Source organism: Oncorhynchus mykiss, chromosome 18 (genome assembly GCF_057628025.1).
Source record: "Oncorhynchus mykiss isolate SJ-2025 chromosome 18, ASM5762802v1, whole genome shotgun sequence".
NCBI lineage: Eukaryota > Metazoa > Chordata > Actinopteri > Salmoniformes > Salmonidae > Oncorhynchus > Oncorhynchus mykiss.
In genome coordinates, this window is record NC_143039.1 from 60,301,115 (window position 1) to 60,327,112 (window position 25,998).

General features: G+C 45.0%; 3 protein-coding genes across 6 annotated transcripts in view; all 3 read right to left on the reverse strand.

Annotated features, from left to right (window-relative positions):
- The window catches only part of pum1 (pumilio RNA-binding family member 1), a 36,818-nt gene extending 24,392 nt beyond the window's left edge, over positions 1–12,426 (reverse strand). For 2 of the 4 annotated variants that reach the window (XM_090208928.1, XM_090208927.1), the window contains exons 1-10: positions 11,870–12,426; positions 9,065–9,237; positions 7,189–7,311; positions 6,816–6,884; positions 6,434–6,539; positions 6,120–6,310; positions 5,069–5,238; positions 4,577–4,838; positions 599–692; positions 366–464 (exon numbers count right to left, since the gene is read on the reverse strand). In XM_090208928.1, coding sequence (XP_090065054.1) covers positions 366–464; positions 599–692; positions 4,577–4,838; positions 5,069–5,238; positions 6,120–6,310; positions 6,434–6,539; positions 6,816–6,884; positions 7,189–7,311; positions 9,065–9,226 — 1,276 coding nt within the window. In that variant the 5' untranslated portion in view covers positions 9,227–9,237; positions 11,870–12,426. The remainder of the gene's footprint in view (positions 1–365; positions 465–598; positions 693–4,576; positions 4,839–5,068; positions 5,239–6,119; positions 6,311–6,433; positions 6,540–6,815; positions 6,885–7,188; positions 7,312–9,064; positions 9,238–11,869) is intronic. The other 2 variants (XM_090208926.1, XM_090208925.1) reach the window with 1 other exon arrangement.
- Positions 12,427–14,618: 2,192 nt separating this feature from the next.
- Positions 14,619–20,308, reverse strand: nkain1 (sodium/potassium transporting ATPase interacting 1). Its single transcript, XM_036953151.2, has 8 exons — positions 19,701–20,308; positions 19,066–19,456; positions 18,161–18,298; positions 16,909–16,989; positions 16,570–16,767; positions 16,357–16,417; positions 15,946–16,027; positions 14,619–15,788 (listed from the first exon to the last, which is right to left on the reverse strand). Exons 2-8 carry the CDS (start codon positions 19,117–19,119, stop codon positions 15,779–15,781), a joined length of 624 nt encoding a protein of 207 aa, XP_036809046.1. The 5' UTR covers positions 19,120–19,456; positions 19,701–20,308; the 3' UTR covers positions 14,619–15,778.
- Positions 20,309–20,959: 651 nt separating this feature from the next.
- On the reverse strand, positions 20,960–25,599 carry snrnp40 (small nuclear ribonucleoprotein 40 (U5)). The gene is given in 9 exon segments (XM_036953147.2): positions 20,960–21,238; positions 21,365–21,468; positions 21,557–21,618; positions 21,816–21,898; positions 22,096–22,216; positions 22,452–22,574; positions 24,860–24,865; positions 24,867–24,989; positions 25,340–25,599. Coding segments are annotated over 9 exon segments (786 nt in total). The 5' UTR covers positions 25,454–25,599; the 3' UTR covers positions 20,960–21,188.
- Positions 25,600–25,998: the final 399 nt, after the last annotated feature.

A 25,998-nucleotide genomic window follows, 5' to 3' on the forward strand; every position in this document is an offset into this window, starting at 1 on the left:
CCACCTCTACTATATGTCACAACACAACTGATTGGCTAAAACGCATTAAGGAAAGAAATCTCACAAATGAACTTAAGGCACATTTGTTAATTGAAATGCACTACCTCATGAACCTGGTTGAGAGAATGCCAAGAGTGTGCAAAGCTGTCATCAAGGCAAAGGGTGGCTACTTTGAAAAATCTCAAATATGTGTCATTTCATCTTTTTGATGTCTTCACTACTAATCTACAATATAGAAAAAACATTTAAAAAATAAAGACAAAACCCTGGAATGAGTAGGTGTGTCCTCTCACTCCCCCACTGGGGAGGCATCGCCCGCTGGACATGGAATAGAAATGGCAGGTGAGTGTGTATCTGCCTCTCACCTAGTGTTGCAGCAGCTGCCAGTCCAGCAGCGTAGGGGTCAGTTCCAGGCGGACCCGTACTGATGATGTAAGGGTTGGGAACAAACGCAGGAGCCAGACCTGATAACACACACAGAGAGATAGAGGTCAGTGAGACAGGAACACACACAGTCCAAGAACTTTGTCACTGAATAAATTCCCAGAAATGGGTCAGCAGAGCATCATGTTGAACATGTCTTTCACCTAAAACTTACCAATGTGAGATTGCTGTGCTGCTGCCAAGGCGTACTGTTGTTGTTGGGCTGCTGTCAGCTGCTGCAGTGCTAGAGCACTGGGTCTCTGAAACAACTACACACACAGGTTATTTATTACACACACACACACACACACACACACACTCTCTACCATTCAAAAGTTTGGGGTCATTGAGAACTTTTTTTTATTTTTTATTTTAAGATAATAAAATTTTTGTTCTTTAAAATATAAAATTGATCAGAAATACAGTGTAGACAGTGTGTCTAGTCTGAGAAACAGACACCTCACAAGACATCAACTGGCAACTTCATTAAATAGTACCTGCAAAACACAAGAAAAACACCACAAGAAAAACACCACAAGAAAAGATTAAGATGGGCAAAAGGACACTAGACAGAGGAACTCTGCCTAGAAGGCCAGCATCCCGGAGCCGCATCTTCACCGCTAACATTGAGACTGGGGTTTTGTGGGTACTATTTAATGAAGCTGCCAGTTGAGGACTTGCGAGTACTTGTCCTCTTGCTCAGTTGCGCACTTGGGCCTCCCACTCCTCTTTCAATTCTGGTTAGAGACAGTTTGCACTGTTCTGTGACAGAGTAGTACACAGAGTTGTACGAGATCTTCAGTTTCTCAGCAATTTCTCGCATGGAATAGCCTTCATTTCTCAGAACAAGAATAGACTGACGAGTTTCAAAAGAAAGCTCTTTGTTTCTGGCCATTTGAGCCTGTATTCGAACCCACAAATGCTGATGCTCCAAATACACAACTAGTCTAAAGAAGGCCAGTTTTATTGCTTCTTTAAATCAGAACAGTTTTCAGCTGTGCTATCATAATTGCAAAAGGGTTTTCTAATGATCAATTAGGCCTTTAAAATTATAAACTTGGATTAGCTAACAACGTGCCATTGGAACACAGGAGTGATGGTTGCTGATAATGGGTCTCTGTACGCCGATGTAGACATTCCATTAAAAATCAGCTGTTTCCAGCTACAGTAGTCATTTACAACATTAACAATGTCTACACTGTATTTCCGATTAAATTTGATGTTATTTTAATGGACAAAAAAAAAATGGTTCTCTTTCCAAAACTACCTTCTCATTTCAGGATTTTTCTTTATTTTGACTATTTTCCACATTGTAGAATAATAGTGAAGACATCAAAACTATGAAATAACACATGGAATCATGTAGGATGGCAGGTAGCCTAGTGGTTAGAGCGTTGGACTAGTAACCGGAAGGTTGCAAGATCGAATCCCTGAGCTGACAAGGTAGAAATCTGTCGTTCTGCCCCTGAACAAGGCCGTCATTGTAAGTAAGATTTTGTTCTTAACGGACTTGCCTAATTAAGTAAGTTTTAAAAATGTAGTAGCCAAAAAAAAAAAAAAAAAGTGTTCAACTAATGAAAATATATTTTATATTTGAGATTCTTCAAATAGCCACACCCTTTGGCTTGATGACAGCATTGCACACTTCACATTCTCTCAAGCCGCTTCATGAAGTAGTCACATGGAATGCATTTCAATTAACAGGTGTGCCTTGTTAAAAGTTAATTTGTGGAATTTCTTTCCTTCTTAATACGTTTGAGCCAATCAGTTGTGACATGGTAGGGGTGGTATACAGAGAGCCCTATTTGGTAACATACCATGTCCATATTATGGCAAGAACAGCTCAAGTAAGCAAAGAGAAACAACAGTACATCATTACTTTAAGACACATCAGTCAATACGGAAAATGGCAAGAACTTTGAAAGTTTCTTCAAGTGCAGTCGCAAAAACCATCAAGCGCTATGATGAAACTGGCTCATGAGGACTGCCACAGGAAAGGAAGACCCAGAGTTACCTCTGCTGCAGAGGATACGTTCATTAGAGTTAACTGCACCTCAGATTGCAGCCCAAATAAATTGCTGCAAAGAAACCACTACTAAAGAAAACCAATAAGAAGAGACTTGCTTGGGCCAAGAAACACAAGCAATGGACATTAGACCAGTGGAAATCTTTTCTTTGGTCTGATGAGTCCAAATTTTACCGCTGTGTCTTTTGAGAGATGCAGAGTAGGTGAACAGATGATCTCTGCGTGTGGTTCCCACTGTGAAGCATGGAGGAGGTGGTGTGATGGTGTAGGTGTGCTTTGCCGGTGACACGGTCTGTAATTCACTTACAATTCAAGGCACACTTAACCAGCATGGCTATCCCAGCATTCTGCAGTGATACACAGCCGCAAACCAGATGGGATGGCGTAAGGCCTATTTGACCAAGGAGAGTGACAGAGTGCTGTATCAGATGATTGCTGCAAAGAAACCACTACTAAAAGGACACCAATATGAAACAGAGTTGCTTGGGCCAAGAAACACGAGCAATGGACATTACACCAGTGGAAATCTTTCCTTTGGTCTGATGAATCCAAATGTGAGATTTTTGGTTCCAACAGCCGTGTCTTCTGTGAGACGCAGAGTAGGTGAACGGATGATCTCTGCATGTGTATTTCCCACCATGAAGCATAGAGGAAGAGGTGTGATGGTGCTTTGCTGTTGACACCGTCTGTGATTTATTTAGAATTCAAGGCACACTTAACCAGCATGGCTACCAACGCATTCTGCAGCGATAAGCCATCCCATCTGGTTTGCGCTTAGTGGGACTATCATTTGCTTTTCAACAGGATAATGATCCAACACACCTCCAGGCTGTGTACGAGCTATTTGACCAAGAAGGAGAGTGATGGAGTGCTGCATCAGATGACCTGGCTTCCATAATCCTCCGACATCAACCAAATTGAGATAGTTTGGGATGAGTCGAACCACCGAGTAAAGGAAAAGCAGCTAACAAGTGCTCAGCATATGTGGGAACTCCATCAGGACTGTTGGAAAAGCATTCCAGGTGAAGCTGGTTGAGAGAATAACAAGAGTGTGCAATGCTGTCATCAAGGCAAAGGGTGGCTACTTTGAAGAATCTCAAATATAAAAAATATTTTGATTTGTTTTACACTTTTTTGGTGATATTTCATAGTTTTAAGGTCTTCAATATTATTCTGCAAAGTAGAAAATAGCACAAATATAGTAAAAGCCTTAAACAAGTAGGTGTTCTAATACTTTTGACCGGTAGTGTACATACATACACAGTCTGCTCACACCCAGTACTCAGCCCTGTACCTTAGAGTGCTTCCCTATTTACAGTTATTAAACACTGGTCACTTTAATTATGTTTACATACTGCTTTACCCACTTCATATGATATATTTAAGCAATAAGGCATGATGGCTAATATACCACGGCTAAGAGCTGTTCTAGTTTATAAACTGGGTGGTTCGAGCCCTGAATGCTGATTGGCTGACAGCAGTGTCAAATCAGACCGTATATCACCAAAGCATTTCTTGTTACTACTCTAATTACATCAGCAACCAGGTTATAATAGCAATAAGGCACCTTGGGGGTTTGTGGTATATAGAAAATATACTACGGCCAAGGGCTGTAACCAGGCACTCCGTGTTGCGTCATGCTTAAGAACAGCCCTTAGCCGTGGTATATTAGCTATATACCACACCCGCTCGGCCCTATATAACTACAGCTGTTCACACACAAAATATGTGTATCAACAAATGAAATATTATTTGATTTGAGTATATACACCAAGGAATATCAACTAGATTTAACTGAGGGATTAATTTTTTCTTGAGCGGGTGGCCGGGAGCAGAAACTTAATTACAAATCATTTGTAGACTTCAAATTGACCGCAAGACCAAAGAGACACAAAATTTGACTAAAACAATCATTGCAAACCTTGCAAACATTTGAATACGATCACGTGTCTCTGTATTATACGTGGGAATACATGGGAACAGATTTCCAAAATGAAAATTACTTGGAGCTGATTTCATGGTGTTTAACAGTCTTCTGTCCAACAAATAAAAACACCCGCAGCCCAAAATGGGCTGCAGTAGTCCAGGAGTCCATGGTGGTCATCATCATACCCCACACACACACACCTGTTGTTGGTTGCTGTAGTCAAACAGCCCCACGGTGGGCTGTGAGTCCATGGCCATCTGGGAGTTGTAGTCAAACTGCAGAGGCTCCATCACAGACTCCATGGTATCCATGGTTACACCCTGTTCCACACCAGAGAAGTCCTCTTGGGGTTTGGGACCCCCGCCTCCTCCCATGGGGACCATACCCTCCCCTCCTACACATCCCCCTACACCCCCCATCATGTCAGTGTCTGTCCCCGCAGGCTGCATCTGGCCTTGACGACTGAAGAGAGGAAAGAGAGCAGGAGAGAACATGGGGAGGTGTGTGTGTGTGTGTGCTGATGTGTGTGTGCCGGTGTGAGTGAATGTGTGTGTGTGCCGGTGTGAGTGAATGTGTATATGCTGGTGTGTGTGTGTGTGTGCCGGTGTGAGTGAATGTGTGTGCCGGTGTGAGTGAATGTGTGTGCCGGTGTGAGTGAATGTGTGTGCCGGTGTGAGTGAATGTGTGTGTACCTGTACTCTTTGACGTCCACGTCCAGGCCATTCTGCACAGGGAGCCCATTAGGGTTGATGACATCACTGATGACATCATTCTCTCCCTCCGTCATCTCAAGTTTCTCTACTTCAAACGCAGCCTTAGGTTTCTCCCTCTTCTCATCCTCCACCTCTCCATCCCTCGGGCCCTGTCAGAGGGAGAGTGAGGGATAGAGATGTAAAAGTCGATGGATGGACAGATTGAGAACATTGTGATTGAGAGATGTATCACTGTCCCTTTACTGATCAGAGGATGAGATCGATAGTGGAGTGCAGGAAGGAATGAACCAGTAAGATGGAGGGAGTGCTAAACAAGACTACAATAGAACCTAGCGCAGGAGTCCAGGTTCAGACTACAATAGAACCTAGCGCAGGAGTCCAGGTTCAGACTACAATAGAACCTAGCGCAGGAGTCCAGGTTCAGACTACAATAGAACCTAGCGCAGGAGTCCAGGTTCAGACTACAATAGAACCTAGCGCAGGAGTCCAGGTTCAGACTACAATAGAACCTAGCGCAGGAGTCCAGGTTCAGACTACAATAGAACCTAGCGCAGGAGTCCAGGTTCAGACTACAATAGAACCTAGCGCAGGAGTCCAGGTTCAGTCTACAATAGAACCTAGCGCAGGAGTCCAGGTTCAGACTACAATAGAACCTAGCGCAGGAGTCCAGGTTCAGACTACAATAGAACCTAGCGCAGGAGTCCAGGTTCAGACTACAATAGAACCTAGCGCAGGAGTCCAGGTTCAGACTACAATAGAACCTAGCGCAGGAGTCCAGGTTCAGACTACAATAGAACCTAGCGCAGGAGTCCAGGTTCAGACTACAATAGAACCTAGCGCAGGAGTCCAGGTTCAGACTACAATAGAACCTAGCGCAGGAGTCCAGGTTCAGACTACAATAGAACCTAGCGTAGGAGTCCAGGTTCAGACTACAATAGAACCTAGCGCAGGAGTCCAGGTTGTCAGTGATAAAAGTGAGTTGCTTATAGTGATAGATGAATGATAGTGAAAACGGGGTTAGACTACTTACGTAGGGTCCCTTGCGTAGGCAGGAGTCCAGTTTTTCAGCGGGAGAGGAGGAGAGGACGTACTCTACCATACTGACTCCTAAACCCCCACTCTCTGACCGCGGTGACATCACTGACCCGCCCACTTCCCCGCCGCTATGGAACCCACCGCCAGGCCGACGGGACACCATGATTGGCTGAGATACCGAGTGGTCTGGGGAGGGGAAATTAGAGAGCACACTACCGTCAGTCTCCAAACACGCACACATTAGGCTGGGCACTGAGACTTTGGTGTGTTGACCCATTGGTGTTTTAATCCTGGGACCCTTTGTCCTACCTGTGGCCCCCCACGCGCTGTCCCTCCACTGGTCCAGAAAGATGCCTTTTGGTCCGTCTTTCCCCGCTTCATCACTCTCCCAAAACTTCTTACCTGTCAGAAGCTGCTGTAGAGGAGAGACAGGAGCGAAACATCGAAAGGGACAGCGAGAGAAACGGAAAGAGAAATATGAGGTGTAAGGACATTTTCCTCAATGTCTTCGCTATTTAACTACCAAGATAACTGATAACTAACATTACAATGCTGAAGATTCCTACAGCAGCTGGACGTGCTGTGTGACAGGACACTATTCTGGGTTTCAGTCTTCCTACCACCACATGGCCTTTGGTAAGCTGTGTCTACAGCCCTCAAACTACTTGACCTCTAACACCTGACCCCTTACCTCTCCCATGGCACGCCCCTCTAGAGCCAGGGCCTGGAAGTCATGGTTCAGCTCATCCATCGACCGCACCTACAGAAAGAGACAAGTTTAGAGTAACACACACACCCACACACAGACAAGTGTAGAGTAACACACACCTACAGACAGAGACAAGTTTAGAGTAACACACACATCCCAACAGAAAGACAAGGTAGAGCATCAAACATCTACAGACATAGACAATGTTAGAGTACCACACACATAATCACCCCTACTGAGAGGCAAGGTTACACATACACAGAGCAACAGAGAGAGATGGTCGGTAAAGACTGAGGGTATACACTCACACACATTAACCCAGACCATTTTCTGATTTTACACACACACTTAGTACCTGGCTGTCGTGGATGTTATCCCCAATGGGCCAGCGGTGTTTGCCAGGCTGCTCTCCGTGCTGCCGCTGGAAGAAGTAATCCACCATGGCATCATCCTGAGACCGACCGGCACCCGCCACGCCCTGCGACACAGGCACACTTAGCTAACGCCTCTGGCCCCGCCAGTTTTGCACCAAAAACTACACTGCTCAAAAAAATAAAGGGAACACTAAAATAACACATCCTAGATCTGAATGAATTAAATATTCTTACTAAATACTTTTTTCTTTACATAGTTGAATGTGCTGACAACAAAATCACACAAAAATGATCAATGGAAATCAAATTGATCAACCCATGGAGGTCTGGATTTGGAGTCACACTCAAAATTAAAGTAGAAAACCACACTACAGGCTGATCCAACTTTGATGTAATGTCCTTAAAACAAGTCAAAATGAGGCTCAGTGGTGTGTGTGGCCTCCACGTGCCTGTATGACCTCCCTACAACGCCTGGACATGCTCCTGATGAGGTGGCGGATGGTCTCCTGAGGGATCTCCTCCCAGACCTGGACTAAAGCATCCGCCAACTCCTGGACAGTCTGTGGTGCAACGTGGCGTTGGTGGATGGAGCGAGACATGATGTCCCAGATGTGCTCAATTGGATTCAGGTCTGGGGAACGGGCGGGCCAGTCTATAGTATCAATGCCTTCCTCTTGCAGGAACTGCTGACACACTCCAGCCACATGAGGTCTAGCATTGTCTTGCATTAGGAGGAACCCAGGGCCAACCGCATCAGCATATGGTCTCACAAGGGGTCTGAGGAGCTCATCTCTGTACCTAATGGCAGTCAGGCTACCTCTGGCGAGCACATGCAGGGCTGTGCGGCCCCCCAAAGAAATGCCACCCCACACCATGACTGACCCTCCGCCAAACCGGTCATGCTGGAGGATGTTGCAGGCAGCAGAACGTTCTCCAAGGCGTCTCCAGACTCTGTCACGTCTGTCACATGTGCTCAGTGTGAACCTGCTTTCATCTGTGAAGAGCACAGGGCGCTAATTGCGAATTTGCCAATCTTGGTGTTCTCTGGCAAATGCCAAACATCCTGCACGGTGTTGGGCTGTAAGCACAACCCCCCACCTGTTGACGTCTGGCCCTCATACCACCCTCATGGAGTCTGTTTCTGACCGTTTGAGCAGACACATGCACATTTGTGGCCTGCTGGAGGTCATTTTGCAGGGCTCTGGCAGTGCTTCTCCTGCTCCTCCTTGCACAAAGGCGGAGGTAGCGGTCCTGCTGCTGGGTTGTTGCCCTCATACGGCCTCCTCCACGTCTCCTGATGTACTAGCCTGTCTCCTGGTAGCGCCTCCATGCTCTGGACACTACGCTGACAGACACAGCAAACCTTCTTGCCACATCTGGCATTGATGTACCATCCTAGATGAGCTGCACTACCTGAGCCACTTGTGTGGGTTGTAGACTCCGTCTCATGCTACCACTAGAGTGAAAGCACCGCCAGCCTTCAAAAGTGACCAAAACATCAGCCAGGAAGCATAGGAACTGAGAAGTGGTCTGTGGTCACCACCTGCAGAACCACGCCTTTATTGGGGGTGTCTTGCTAATTGCCTATAATTTCCACCTGTTGTCTATTCCATTTGCACAACAGCATGTGAAATGTATTGTCAATCGGTATTGCTTCCTAAGTGGACAGCTTGATTTGTGTGCGTGTGATTGACTTGGAGTTACATTGTGTTGTTTAAGTGTTCCCTTTATTTTTTGAGCAGTGTATTAATTTGTCTGCACGTCTGTCAGTCGGTGTGACATGTAATGTATAAATAGGAGACATGTTTGTATTGGTGTCTACCGACTATATGCGGTTGTATCCATCTCCACCTTTACCTGTTGGCTAGGGGATGGGGCATGTGGGGTTTGTCCGGCCGGGGGGGCGTGTCCTCCGCTGCTCAGCACCACGGGCATGCTGGGAGTTGAAGTTCTGAGGTGGGGGCTGAATGAGTCCTGCCAGAGCACTGCTTTACCCTTCAACACACACACACTGCTCATTCCACCAAGGCCTGGGGAGAAGAGTGAGACAAACACACACATCGTTAGTGACACACACACCTCCAATACACATGAGCTACACTCCTTTCAACACAATCTGGAACACACATACACATTTTCAGGGACTGGAATGTATCAACATTTATGTCCACCAGCCAGTGGAGTCAACTTGCAGAACATAAATTACAACATATTCTAAGTTAGGGCTCCCCAACCCTGTTCCTGGAGAGTTACCGTCCAATAGATATTCACTCCAACCCTAATCTAACACATCCGATTCTAATAATTATCTGGTTGATAAGGTGAATCAGGTAAGCAACAACTGGGGTTGGGGAAAACCTATTTTTCATACCCAGCATTTTGCAAATCACCCACAGTGTCATAAATAAATAAACACACACGCTAAACTGGGGTCAAATTCCATCTCGACAATACTTTCAGTCAATTCATGACTCGTGTGGGGGATTTCCACGTTCGATTTAACTGATAGACAAGAGTTTGAAATGGATCTGAAGCCTGACATCACCACTTTCCCATTCCCTTTCAGTAGTAATAGATGATCTAAACCGCTTGTCAAACTTATTCCACGGAGGGGCAAGTGTCTTCAGGTTATCTTTCTTCCCTTGTACTTTTGATTGATTAATTAAGGTCATTGATTACTAAGGAACTCCCCTCACATGGTTGTCTAGGTCTTAATTGAAAGGAAAAAACAGCAGACACTAGGCCCTCTATATAATTAGATTGACACCCCTGATCTAAAGGTAAATAGGTATCGTAGGTTGGTAACATTAGAAGTCTGGTGTATTTCATCTTATGTGGCCTACATGACATGCTAGACAGAAACCCATTCTGATACAGTTTACTCCACATGATTCTGCAGCAAATGCTTGTGGTGTCATATTTCAGGAGGCATGCCTGTTTCTTATACATGTTCTACTATAGACTCAGATGACTTGGATATGTGAGCCTACTTATGTTCAACAACTGTATTAAGGGCATAACTTGTCTTGATCAGTAGACCATAGGAACATTGACTACAGGATTGTGCAATGTTCCTATAGGAATATATTCTGTAGCGCAAACATGCTTTTCTAACATGTGTCAGTTGTACTTAAGACATCTGCAACATTGTGTCCTGCTGAAAGCGGCCCAGCCAGGGGTGTATTTATTAGTTGCAGACCGTTGCAAAACGTTTTGCAACAGACCGAACCGTTTACTCTAGGAACCAAATGGAAGCAAACAGAACCAAACAGCGAGGGACATACCTCAATTTTTCCACTTGGAGAAGATGGTTTCCAACAGCCTACAGCTCAGGTGATGTGGATTCCACCCACTCAACAAGCGAGGAGTGTGTTCAGTGGTAAGGTATTTTCTATCTAGACAACCAGGTGGTCTGCTTCTGTTTCCATGTTTTATTTATCATTGAACCTCAACCTCTGTCTGAATCATAAGGCCTTGTACTGATACACAGATGGAGAGGAAGAGAAGTCTTGGGAAATACAGCCCGAATTTGTCATATCGCAAAACTCCTCTCTCTACCTCACACACACCATCATGGCTCCGAGGTGTACACACACCTATCAACCACAGACACACTACAATGAGCAGACGCCTCCATGCATTGAGCTATACCGTAACGAACACGCCCCCCTCTGCAGGTATCATTAGCTAGCCAGCAAGCTAGGTCCTGCCATCCAGACAACGCTTCAAGACAGCTACTTGAAATAAAAAAGATATATAAAAAATACCCCCAGTCTGTATTGCATGAAAATAGCATTAAAGTATGTTATTCCATGCAAGCAGACAACAGCGGTTTATGCCATGTTAGACATGTAACATTAGCTACCTATTTGGAAACACCCGGAAATCAGTAGCACAGTCTCTTGTTCATCACGCTCGAGTCGTTGTGTTCGCCACCCGGAAATAGGCATTGTTGGCTCTAACTGGGTTAATCATTATTTAATACCAGGGATCGATTATCACCGCGATCTACTGTCCTGTCCACCCGTGCCAGAACAAAAGCGGAACGTAGCTTTGTGTGCCAGCTAGCTAGCGTTAGCTGTCAGTCGCTGAGGCACAACATCCAACTAGCTAACTAAACAAAACAATGAGGCCATTTAGGCATAAATGGACGTAAGCAAATTATTTCGTCTGGTTTTGACATATAGCTAATTAACTATGTTCTCCGTGTAAGGAAGTGTTCGCTAGCCGAATAACGTTAACTAGCTAAAGTCGCATGCCAACCACGGAACTGGTTCCAGTAGCTAGTTAACGTTACCCATTTACCAACAATACACGGCCTCCAAGCCAGAGACCTGTTCAGCCCAGTCCGACACTGGCCAAACCCGGCTCCAACACCTACTCTCTGGATCGCACACACCGGTGACCCGTTACTAGTACCAGGAGGGGCACGAGAAGAGCGCTGTCTACATGACGCGGATATAAGCTAGCTAACAAAGGCCTGAGCTGTCTGGCAAGAGCGGAAGACAGCAACACAACCGGAGGCAAGAGAGGGAGGCGGCAACACAGCCGTTAAAATAACACCCAGAACTCTCGTTCCGGTCCGGTAAAGACAATAAACCGGGTGATGTGTGGTTTGATGCGTCTAGAGTGTTTCTGTGCCCACGGGAGAGGGCTACTTACAGGTGGAGAGGGCAGATGGTCGCAGATTTCAGCCCCGGTTCTCTTTCCAGACTTCCAAGCTTTCACTCCAACAACATGGCGGCTCGGAGGGACTCAGAGACAGGCTGACGCGCTGCATCATGGGAACGGAAGATGGCGAGAGCGGAGCGCGTGCGGTTCATTGCGCCAACCGTTTCACCACTGCCAGTCCTTTGTTATGGTGGCTTTGTTGACATGATGTATTCTATCTCACAATCGACAAAAATACAATAATAACCTAAAAATAAACGAATAAATATACTAATAATTAAATATCAAAAACACTGGTTAGGTAAATCTGGACAGTTTAGTCCCAGATCCCCTGGGCTGATGTTCCCCTATAATAAACATATAATAAACATACTGCTATTCCGGTTGGTACAGCATGTTCAGCGGACTATGGCCGTAATGGATGGAGTCCAGCCGCAGCCACGGCAACGTGCTGAGACACAAAGACCCAGAGGGTGTTCACGAGGCTGGATCTGGATGCTCTGCTAGACTGGTGGAATGTAAACCAACCAACAGCCATAGTCAAAAGTAGGGCGTAGCCTGTAACAACCAAATAAATTACAATTCAATAGTGAAGCTAGTCTAGTGTGTTACTGTCACTAGAATAAAGTAAACCAGGGATAGGCAACTGATGGTGTGGGGCCCACAAAAACCCTGAACTTCTCATGAGGGGCCACAGTCAGGGTCGGTTCCAGGCAAATTACATGTGGTTTTATTGATTTTGGTAGTCATTCTTAGTCAGATATCATATTAACATGAAATAAGTCATAACAAAATGTGTAAAATTTGCAAAAATTAATTTTAAAATGGGAGTGTTCACTCAAGAGTGGGGCAACTGAAATGTTTTGCTGCACAGATTTAGAGCTAATTTCACGCAATTCTATGCATTTTGCCATAGGGTGGAGAGAAATTTTTGAAGTTGTTAATATGATATCTGAGTGAGAGTGACTAACAAAATCATTGGGGTCCCCCTGGTCGGTAATTAGACCATGATTGCTACAAGGTTAGATAGCTGGCTAGACTAAATGAAATGTAAAAAATGCTAACATGGGCCAGTTGAGTGACTGTCAGTGACTGACATAAGAGAAAAACTGCTGATGCATAACCACATTTCGAAATTGCACCTGGTGTATTCTACTATTCTAACTCTCAACAGTAAATTGAGATCCCAAATCACATATTTTTTCATTTGTGGGAGATTAATCCTCAGGAGACTATATGCAACAAATAATGCATGGTCTATTATGGAAAATTATGCTACACTGAACAAAAATATAAAAGCAATTTCAACAATTTTACAGTTCATATAAAGAAATCAGTTAATTTTAAATTCATTAGGTCCTAATCTATGGATTTCATATGACTGGGAAAACAGATATAAATCTGTTAGTCACAGATACCTTAAAAAAAAAGGTAAGGGCATGGATCAGAAAACCAGTCAGTATCTGGTGTGACCACCACCATTTGCCTCATGCAGCGCAACACATTTATTTTTGATTTATTTAACCTTTATTTAACTAGGCAAGTCAGTTAAGAACACATTCTTAACACATCTCATTTGCATAGAGTTGATCAGGCTGTTGATTGTGGCCTGTGGAATGTTGTCCCACTCCTCTTCAATGGCTGTGTGAAGTTGCTGGATATTGGCGGGAACTGGAACACGCTGTAGTATGTGTCAATCCAGAGCATCCCAAACATGCTCAATGGGTGACATGTCTAATGAGTATGCATGCCATGGAAGAAGTGGGACATTTCCAGCTTCCAGGAATTGAGTACAGATCCTTGCCACATGGGACCGTGCATGATCATGCTGAAACATGAGGTGATGGTGGCGGATGAATGGCATGACAATGGGCCTCAGGATCTCTTCACAGTATCTCTGTGCATTCAAATCGACATTGATAAAATGCAATTGTGTTCGTTGTCCGTAGCTTATGCCTTCCCATACCATAACCCCACCACCACAATGGGGCACTCTGTTCACAACATTGACATCAGCAAACCACTCGCCTACACCACGCCATACAGTCTGCCATCTGCTAGGTACAGTTGAAACTGGGATTAATCTGTGAAGAGCACACTTCCATTGAAGGTAAGCATTTGCCCACTGACGTCTGGAGTCTTACCAGACTGCATTCAGGTCGAGACCCTGGTGAGGACGACGAGCATGAAGATGAGCTTCCCTAAAACGGTTTCTGACAGTTTGTGCAGAAATTCTTCAGTTGTGCAAAACCACGGTTCCATCAGCTGTTCGGGTGGCTGGTCTCAGATGAGCCCGCAGGTGAAAAAGCCAGATGTGGAGACCCTGGTCTGGCGTGGTTACAAGTGGTCTTCGGGTTGCGAGTCCTCACAATGACATTGGAGGCGGCTTATGGTGGAGAAATTAACATTCAATTCTCTGGCAACAGCTCTGGTGGACATTCCTGCAGTCAGCATGCCAAATGTACACTCTGTCAAAACTAGAGACATCTGTGGCATTGTGCTGTGTAACAAAACTGCACATTTTAGAGTGGCGTTTTATTGTCCCCCTGTATAATGATCATGCTGTTTAATCAGCTTCATGATAATCCATCCTCCTGACAGGTGTAGCATATTTTGATAACGGAGAAATGCTCACTAACAATAATGGAAACAAATTTGTGCTCACAATTTGAGAGAATTAAACATTTCTGGGATCTTTTAAACAGGTGTGTGTGTTTGTGTATAGACAACACCAGACTGATTTAATTTAGAAAGTTTCTTTATTTCCCCCCCCCACACACACACACACCTGTCTCATCCAAGTAAACCACTTCAGAAATACAGCCCTCCTATCCTCTCCTCTCTTCCTTCCTGGAAACGCTCCCTGACCAGACCTATTGTATGTTGGTGAAATAAATCAGTGTCCTTCATATATTCCTTTCATCAATATCATCAGGTCAGACCAGTGATACTGTATCTTTAGGGATGGATGGAAGGAAAGAGGGAGTGAATGAAGTGTAAGGAGAGAATAAAAGGAAGGATAGTAGGGTGTGAGGAAGGACGCATTCTTCCCCAAAGTCAAGGAGGACATTGGGGGAGAAGCTCAATTACATACTCCTCACATCATCTCTCTCCTTGCCTCCTTTTCAAAACCCATTGGATGAGAAAGCCAGAGGTCACTTCCCTTGAACATTCTCCTCCAATTGGTTTTGAGAAGGAGGCGAGGAGAGTATGCAATTGAGATTCTCCCTGGGTCGTCTAAAGGTAGAGGAGAAATGTAAAGGGACGTGGCTACACGATCAACCCCTCACCACCAAACAAAAGCAACAACCATTCATCAGCCAGATATGTACATGCACAGAATCCCCCATATCTTTACCCAGAGACACTAAAGCCCAATCTCTAACCAGTCCATTTTTGCCGTGATTGGGTTTAAACAAAGTCACCCTGTCACAACAGAACTAGGGACAAGCTTGGAATTCGACATTCGACTGTTCTATTACATCACATTCTAAAACGACAACATGAAGAGCTGTATCCCATGTGACTTCGAGGCCCCTTCCACAATAGTTCAGAGGTCATCCAGCTAGTCCTGTAGCGCCACACACACACACAGGGTCGCAGGAATGTGGAGAGCCGGTAGGTGCAGTGTCCTCTCAATATCCTCAGTGTCCATTAGGATGTGACCACGCCCAGTGTCTCCCCGCCATCTCCCCCTGCTTCCCCCTAGAACTGCTGGTACATTCACCTCAGGGGTGTCAGTCAGTTTACCCTTGGTTAACACATACACACACGGTTTCACATACACACACAGGTGAGTCTATCGTTCAGTTGTACTGTGACACACAGAGTGAATGTTCTATTCCCATGGCGACTCTGCTTCCCTGCTGAGGTATTGTCTGATAGGTGCGCCACCTTCTCCTACCCAGCACTGAAAGAGAGAATGATATACAGTTCCAAGGAAAAACTAAAAAGGTCACACTAAAAAGTAGATATCTCTTGTTGAACCAATTCCCTCCCTACTGGTTAGGGGTTTAGGGATCACCGCGAGGTTAAGGATGAAAGTTTAGAGGTCAGGGGTTACTTACGTGTAGAGGGGCTGCAGTTGGAGGTGGGAGGTCTTCTGAGGAGGCTGGTAACCATAGGAGTCAAAGCCACCAATGAAATCAACTGACAGAGGGAGAAAGATCAGAAGCTGACAGAGCACTCAGATGCAGATGGAACACTCAGATGCAGATGGAACACTCAGATGCAGATGGAACACTCAGATGCAGATGGAACACTCAGATGCAGATGGAACACTCAGATGCAGATGGAACGCTCAGATGCAGATGGAACACTCAGATGCAGATGGAACACTCAGATGCAGATGGAACACTCAGATGCAGATGGAACACTCAGACCGACGGAACACTCAGACCGACGGAACACTCAGACCGACGGAACACTCAGACCGACGGAACATTCAGACCGACGGAAGAAAGGTGAGCAACACTCACAGCTATCCTCGTCATCCTGGAAGACTTTGCTCACGTAGCAGGCATACACAATGCCAAAGAGCTGAGGGACAGGTAGACAGGATAAGGTTAGTATCATAGTGTGTGTGTGTGTGTGTGTGTGTGTGTGTGTGTGTGGGTGTGTGTGTGTGTGTATGTGTGTGTGTATGTGTGTGTGTGTGTATGTGTGTGTGTGTGTGTGAGAGAGATACTCACAGCCAGTAAGACCTGTAGTGCAGAGCTCAACACCTCAATGTACTGGTAGTCAAGGAGACAGCCGGAGACGGTGATGACATGGTGGTCATCAGGGGCAATGCGGGAGTCCAACACTGGTGTTACTAGGCAACCAGGACCATGCTCCATCCACCATGACCGATGCAGCGACGTGTTGAAAGTCATCAGGAAGTCCCTGTCCTACACACACACACACACACACACACACACACATATATGTATATTTTAAAACATGTTATAAGCACACAAATGTTATAAACACATTCTAAAACACATAAACACACATTATCAACATGCTATAAACAAACACACATCTCTTACCTGAGACAAGTGTCCCACCTCCAGGTAGAAACAGATGATAAAGGAGTTCCATCCCACCCACAGCACCAACCACACTGCATACTGACAGACACAGTGACAAAAAGGGGTTAGTGTGTGTGTGTTAAATAAAATTACGTGACCAAAAGTATGTGGACACCTGCTCATTAATATAGAGTTGGTCCCCCCTTTGCTGCTATAACAGCCTCCACTCTTCTGGGAAGGCTTTCCACTAGATGTTGGAACATTGCTGCAGGGATTCATCCATTCATCCACAAGAGCATTAGTGAGTTTGGGCAATGATGTTGGGCGATTAGGCCTGGCTCGCAGTCGGTGTTCCAATTCATCTCAAAGGTGTTCAACAAGGGCATTGTCATGCTGAAACAGGAAAGGGTCTTCCCCAAACTGTTGCAACAAAGTTGGAAGCACAGAATCGTCTTGATTGTCATTGTATACTGTAGCGTTAACATTTCCCTTCACTGGAACTAAGGGGCCTAGCCCGAACCATGAAAAACAGCCCCAGACCATTATTCCAAACTTTACAGTTGGCTCTATGCATTCAGGGCAGGTAGCGTTCTCCTGGCATCCGCTAAACCCAGATTTGTCCGTTGGACTGCCAGATGGTGAAGCGTGATTAATCTCTCCAGAGAACACGTTTCCACTGCTCAAGAGTTCAATGGCGACGAGCTTTACACCACTCCAGCCGACGCTTGACATGTGCATGGTGATCTTAGGCTTGTGTGCGGCTGCTCAGCCATGGAAACCTATTTCATGAAGCTCCTGACGAACAGTTCTTGTGCTGACGTTGCTTCCAGAGGCAGTTTGGAACTCAGTAGTGAGTGCTGCAACCGAGGACAGACGATTCTTACGCACTACGTGCTTCAGCACTTGGTGGTCCCGTTCTGTGAGCATGTGTGGTCTACCACTTCGCGGGTGAGCCGTTGTTGCTCCTAGATGTTTCCACTTCACAATAACAGCACTTACAGTTGACCCGGGACAGCTGTAGCTGGGCAGAAATTTGACAAACTGACTTTTTGGAAAAGTGGCATCCTATGACGGTCCTATGTTGAAAGTCACTGAGCTCTTCAGTAAGGCCATTCTACTGCTAATGTTTGTCTATGGAGATTCCATGGCTGTGTGCTTGGTTTTATACACCTGTCAGCAATGGGTGTGGCTGAAATAGCCAAATTCACTCATTTGAAGGGGTGTCCACATACTTTTGTGTATATAGTGTATGCATGCATGTATGTCTCACCAGTATGAGGTAGCGGGATCTGAACTGCACGGTTCCAAAGATCCCCAGTATGACGGCCATGATTTGGAGGAAGTTGGCCAGGATAGGAGCCCACTGGTAGCCCAGGAAGTCAAACACCTGTCTCTGTAGTGCTGCCATCTACACACACACACCCACCCACACAGGTATATTTTTACTAAAAGAGTCCACCCGTACTTCTAGAGGATTGGCATGGTATTACATTGTTACAGTTTCACACGCAAACACACAGATAAGGAAACAACTGTCTTTCTCAAACACACGTCACACAGTCTGCCAGTTGTTTCCATGGAAACTGCCAGGAGCACCAGCTGAGGGTGCCAGGAGCACCAGCTGAGGGACTACCCCCCCCCCCCCCCCCCCCCCCCCCCCCCCCACACACACACACACCCACAAATAAACTCCCCAAACAACTGAAAATATGCTGTATTGCAAGTGCCCACTGTCACACTATATCACAAAAAAATAAACACACACACACACACACCACCACACACACTATTCAAGTCAGAAAATAAAAGTAGAAATTAAAAGCTGGAAATTAAAAAGTTTAGAGAGACCGATAGAGCAGGAAGACAGCGAGAGGGAGCTCCCTTGTTTTCCTGCTGTTACTTTCAAAAGCTGAAGGGTTCCTTTTCACGTGGTCTCCCAGAATACAGTGATCACCACACACACTGTGTGGTTGCCAATAATACCAATAATGTGACACACACAGCTAGTAGTTTTGAAACACTTTTCAGTCAGTCAGCCCAGCACTCCCTCTCAGTTACACACACAGATTCGTTGAGTGAAAGAGGAAAGGAATAGGGATATAGTCAAAATATGGTCAACAACAACACTTTTTCTCATTCTCCCAATCACATTTCACCTCACCCCAACACACTCACCAGCTGCAGTGAACATATCGCCACCAGCGTGCATCTCCCGTCACAATTCCCCATCTTGGAGTGCTCTGGACGCGGCTTGGAGCCACAAAGGCTCCGGGGAAAGGACGGGTGGTCACCGGTCAGATCCAGACTGGCTGCCCGACTCAGATCACACCATGCCCGGCCAGATCTCGCCTAGACCACGGCCTCTTGGTTCTTCTAGGTACGGAAGACTCCTTGAGATACGTTAAATCACACCGACACCAACCCAGCCCGACCCGCCGTGATCATTCTGTCGGTGTGGGTAGGTAAAGATGGCTGTGGTTCGCCGGAGGTGTCCTCTTCTTCACGCGGCGAGGTCTGCGGTCCGACCACTAGGTAACGATTACGAATCGCCTCGAGCCGGCCACACCTTCCGGTTGGTAGCGAAAGGAGGGGGCGAAAACCACACAGACAGACACAAAGAAAGACGGAAAGCTGTCATAACGGAGCAGGTCTCGCGGGTTAACGGGTATATATATATAAGCATAATATGAAAATGGGTAACACGGGGAGGGAGAGGAATGAAATGAGCGGATGGAGGTGGCCAACTGTCTGGGATGGTTAAATGAAATATGCCATGCACCGACACACACAAAGCCGTAATAGTGACTCACGGTTGGTTTTCAAGACGTTTGCGCTGCTTTCTCGTTCTCCGTCAACGAGCGGTTTATCCGTAGGCCTCCGATGGCGTAATGCTAAAAACCAAGACTAGGGCTCTCTTCTGTCTCGCGGTGTCTTTGTCAACAATCGGTGGTGCCTGCCGGGGTGGGCGCGAGGGGGGTCGAGGAGGGGACATTGCAAGCCCCCCTCATTTCAAATGAGGAACTGGGCCGTGTTCCTTGATGGCGATCACTGATTTGACATGATGGGATTGAATTAAGTAAATTAGTGACCCACTAAATAGATTTTAACTTCAAACTTTGTCAAATAAATTATAAACTAAAGGAGAGGGAGGAAGGATGCAATTTTAAAGTAGTCGAAATGGGCCCCTGTATTCTGCAGACTGCATGGGGAATCACCGCTGGTCAGCTCATTAGGCAGAGTGAAGACTAACTCAGAAATACAGCCTTCGTCAAAACTGACCAAGACGCACCTCCAACAACACCTCACATAATTCTACCCCCAAACAATTGAGCTCAACCACTGGCATATGGGATTATTTATGTGAGAGTTGACGCTGCCCTGTGATAAATAGTCCCCATTCTGTCAAAGGAAGGGGCGTAAAATATTTAGCTTGTCCATTCCCAACGAGCCTCTCCAGGGTGCTGTTGGACACATCAGTGCGGCGCTCCACCAACGTTCCGTCAAATAAAATGTATGACAATGTAGAGACAGACACATTTCACATCATGCAGGTTTCTCCGATCAAACAGCCTAACCTAAATGGCGCCCAATCAAGTAACAAACATATCCTAAAAACAGGACAGGTCAAAGTAAAATGGACAACTGTTGTCCAGGTGGGGCAGAACATATAGGGGCAGCCTTGTGGGTAGTGAAACCGTGGAGCGCGAGACGTTCAGCAGAGACAAAAGAAACAGGACTAGCAGCGAATACAAATAAAATAATGGATTACCGGGCAGAAATAAGAGTGAGAATAATACAATATCTAGGACCATGCTCTGTCATGTCAGTGGTTAAATAATTCAAATACATTTGCATAAACGAAATCTAAATAATCTATTACTTTGATTAGATTGCTCAATATTGATTTGATATTCTAAAACTCAATTTAAAACCCTATTTGGTTGTATGGCTGTGTTTATTAAGAGTGTGCGAGTTTAACAAAAGGACAGGCTTACATACTAATAGTTTCAGAGTAAAGACATACAAATATTCAGCTTCAACAAGAACAGGAAACGGAAGAACAACAACATTCTTCCAGAAGTAGTTTATTAAGAGAAATACAAAAAAAATTACAGGTGTTGGTTGTTGTGACTGGAAATTATAAACTCAAAATACTGTCTCATTATTAAATAAAGAAGCATAAAAAAGTACAGAGTACTGATCATTCACACAACGGAGCAGAAATAACACACTCAGATGTACACACAATTACCCTTCTCTCTCTCTCTCTCTCTCACACACACACACAAACAACAGTCCTACTGAATCTCTCCCATGTAGAGTCTCTTGTCACTGGCACCAGAGAGGACTGTGGGAAAGTAAAAAAATAAAAAATAAATATTAGAGAGAGTGACTAAGCACTCAATGAAAAAAATAAAAAAGCAATAGAAAGAGGGAGAGTGTGAATAGCCAGACAGATATAAAGCCATCTCACCAATAGGCTCCTCAGGGTGGAAGGCGACCTCATTGACTGACCCAGCATGGCCTGGCAGCTTGTACAGGATCCTACGAGACGTGGTGTCCCACACATATACAAACCTGGACACACACACAGCTTATAAAGGATCATAAATGAGGGGATTGGTGCATTTATGTTGAGGTTTTGTACTGCGGAGAGTGTGCTCACCTGTCGGCTGAGCCTGCTGCAATCTTGCTGCCGTCAGCGGACCAGGAACACCTCAGAAGGTTCTGCAGACACATCAATGTATTATAAACTAAACCTATACAGAGTGTATTAACATGCCATAACCATGCTATAGCAGGCCACTAGGCTTATCAAACATGATATGAGCACAAATATTAACACTCACACTGAAAGTCTTTGTCCAGTTCCAAAATCAAAACACTTGAATCTCATACTCTCTGGTCAAAGGTATTTTATTTACCTTCTCAAAGTTGTGAATGTTCCCCTGGAATATCTTCACACACCTCTCCTTGGGAGCGAACGGACGGACGTCCCAAATACGCACTGCAGGACAACACACATTTGTACACATAATCAAGTACTGTAAACACACAGTTGGCGATAGAAACACAAGCGTTTCACTACACCCGGCATAACTGCTAAACACCTGTATGTGACCAATACAAATTTGATTTGTAAACAAACAATGTATCTCACACAAACACACGTCTTTAAATATGACACACCCACACACACCTGACCTGTGTTGTCCATGGAGTTGGAAAGGAGGTAGGACCCCTCTGAGCTCAGGCTGAGTCCAGTCAGAGAATCACCATGACCATGCATACTGTAGACCAGCTTATTCTGCCTCAGGTCCCACACCTACACAAGGAGTTGATCACTGTATGGCACAGTAGCCCTGCCTCCTGGTAGTATCCAGGCCCGTAGCCACGAAGCATCTCAGAGTTAGAGTGCTGATTTAGGATCTGTTCATATAATAATTTTTCATTATGACCTAAAAGGCTAAACTAATCTTAGATCAGCATTCCTACTCTGAGATACTTTGTGGACATGGGCCCAGGTCTTTCTTTCACACTATCAAAACCCACACATGTACCTTGATGTCATTGTCGATGCCCCCAGACAGGATCTGGTCGCTGGTGTCGTTGAATGTGACAGCCAACACCTGGTAGGTGTTTTGGAACGTATGGACCGCCCCCTTCTTACGGATGTCCCACAGCTACAACACACACGCGCACACTTAACAAACACAACAATATCCTAATTACGGCTGTCCTCCACTTACAACAGTCAAACAACACTCAGAAAGATTGTGCAGGGTAGGTTTTAGTTCCAGCTCAGTGTTAACACACCTGATTCAATAAATACACTGCTCGTAAGAGAACTTGATCAGGTAATCAGGCATGTTAATAGTGCTGGAATGGACCTAAAGCCTGCAAACACAGTAGTTGTCAAGTGAGCGAGAGTATTGTGTGTGTACGCACGCACACACATGTACAGTGCCTTCTATTCAGACACCTTGACTTTTTCCACATTGTTACGTTATTTTTTTTTATTTTTTAGAAAAGGCTAAAAATGTATAAATCTACACACAATACCCCATAATGACAAAGCAAAACCAGTTTTAAAAAAAACAACATTTTATCCAAATGTATTAAAATTAAAACATTTACATAAACATTCAGACCCTTTACACCTTCGACAGTAATTGCAGACTCCAGTCTTCTTGGGTATGACGCTACAAGCTAGGCACACCTGTATTTGGAGAGTTTCTCCCATTTGTGACGACCCTCTCACTCCGTCTGCCTTATTCTTTCTCCTCGTTTTCCTTAATAGGATGTTGGTGGGCGGATCCGGGAGGGTCGTCAGAGAAATGGGACACACCTGGGCCCGGGTGTGTCCCGGGATGAATACATCTCTTCCCCATTCATTGAAGAAATTCTCCATGCAGACACACACTGTTTTTGGTTGTTGCATTTTTTTGCGTGTCCGTTTTGTTTGTTTGCGTTGGCACCTTTCAACACCCTTCATTATCACATCTACGCACGCAACCACTCACACTACTGACTACATACACCAATGTTTATTGTATATAGGTTACTTGAGATATTAAATATATTTTTGTTATCTCCATGTTGTCTCCCTTTTTGTTCCTGGCTTTGAGCCAGTTCGTGACACATTCTTCTCTACAGATCCTCTCAAGTGGTCAGATTGGATGGGGAGCATTGCTGCACAGCTATTTTTAGGTCTCCCCAGATATATTAGATCAGGTTCAAGTTCGGGCTCTGGCTGGGCCACTCAATGACATTAAGACTTGTCTCGAAGCCACTCCTGCGTTGTCTTGGCTGTGTGCTTAGGGTTGTTGTCTGAGGTCCTGAGCGCTCTGGACAAGGTTTTCATCAAGTATTTCTCTGTAATTTGCTCCATTCATCTTTCCCTTGAGCCTGACTAGTCTCCCAGTCCCTACCGCTGAAAAACATCCCCACAGCATGATGCTGTCTTCACCATGCTTCACCGTAGGGATGGTGCCAGGTTTACTCCAGGCTTGGCATTCAGGCCAAATAGTTAAATCTTGGTTTCAACAGACCAGATAATCTTGTTTCTCATGATATGAGAGTCTTTAGGTGCCTTTTGGCAAAATCATAGCTGGCTGTCATGTGCCTTTTAGCGGCCAGAGTCTTGGTGGTTCCAAACTTCTTCCATTTAAGAATGATGGAGGCCACTGTGTTCATGGGGACCTTCAATGCTGCAGAAATGTTTTGGTGCCCTTCCCCAGATCTGTCTCGACACTATTCTGTCTCGGAGCTCTACGGACATTTCCTTCAACCTCATGGCTTGATTTTTGCTCTGACATGAACTGTCAACTGTGGGACCTTATATAGACAGCAATCAATTGAATATTTATTTAACCTTTAAACTAGGCAAGTCAGTTAAGAACAAATTCTTATTTACAATGACGGCATACACCGGCCGACGCTGGGCCAATTGTGCGGCGCCCTATGGGACAGCCTGGAATCGGATCAGGGTCTGTAGTGATGCCTAGATGCAGTGTGTTAGAACACTCAATTTCAAGTCTCATAGGAAAGGATCTGAAAACGTATGTAAATGTATCCAAACTGCTGCAAATAAACCACGACTAAAGGACACCAATAATTAGAAGACTTGCTTGGGCCAAGAAACAAGAGCAATGGACATTAGACCGGAGGAAACCTGTCCTTTGGTCTGATGAGTCCAAATTTGAGATTTTTGGTTCCAACTAAAATATATTTGGATTTGTTTAACACTTTTTTTGGTTACTACATTATTCTATGTCTTATGTCATAGTTTTGATGTCTTCACTATTATTCTACAATGTAAAAAAATAAAACAAAACCCTTGAATGAGTAGGTGTGTCCAAACTCTTTACTGGTACTGTATGCACACACACACACACACACACACACACACACACACACACACACACACACACACACACACACACATATATATATATATATCACTCACAGATGAGCCTGTCATAGCCAGAGGAGGCCAAGGTGGCTCCATTGGGATGGAACTTGCAGCAGTAGACCTCTCCCTCATGGCCACACATCAGCATGATGGGAGCCTGCAGGCTGGAGCTGCTGGGAGGGCCCTGGAGAGGGGACATGTTAGATTATCATATCACACCGTCACAGACAGGCAGGCAGGACGCACACACTATTCTCAGAGCGTTACTGTATGTGCATGGCCCACTAACAATCCTAGTATTGATTAAACTAGCTGATAAAGTAAAACAATTCTACTTGCTATCTAGCGATCAAAATAAGTTTTAACTAGTAAACAAGTGCATATCTCAATCACAGCGTATCAAATCTGCAATTGAGGTTATTTTCCTGTTACTAATTGAAAGAATGAAAACATTGGTAGTTAACAACTCTCTGAAGCTAACTAGCGAAATTGAACTTCCCCTTGTTGTATTTTGATGACCCCCTCCTTACTTACCATGGCCACGAGCTGTTGTGACTGTGCCGCGGCGAACAGCTCCGTCCTGGACCTCTTGACTCCGCCGGCAGGAACCAAAGCCATGTCCCCCGGTCTCTTCTTTGGCTCAATCATGGTTTAACAACTCAATGAACACGATGGTGTTTAACAGAAATCGACTTGGATAAATGAACTTCTTTCAACAAACCGCTTTCGACACAAGTACGAAGTGAAGAGCGGTCTGAGGTACTTCCAGTTCTCAGGGCGATTGATTGGTTCGCAGCTCCTCTGTTAACGTTGATTGGTTATCATTGTTGTTGACCATGGCCCGTGAACCGGAAGAAAACATCTGAAACAGACTACAAAAATAAATACTCGGCACACAAGGTAGCTATAATATATAATAGTGTTTATATAAACGTGTGTAGATGCGGATTAAGATTTGATTGCTACATATCTCCCTATAAGAAGTGTACATACGTATATTTGCCCCTAAGGTAGGGCAAGCTAACAACGCCAAGGCTACTAGCCATAGGCTATATAAACTCGCTAGCCTAGCTAGCCAGCCAGCCAGCCCATCAATCTAGTGCTTAAAAACAGGAAAAGGTAAAACGGCTAAATTTTGAATCAGTTTGTCACCCTCAGCAACATACTGCTTGTTGGCAAAGTTACTCAGGTTG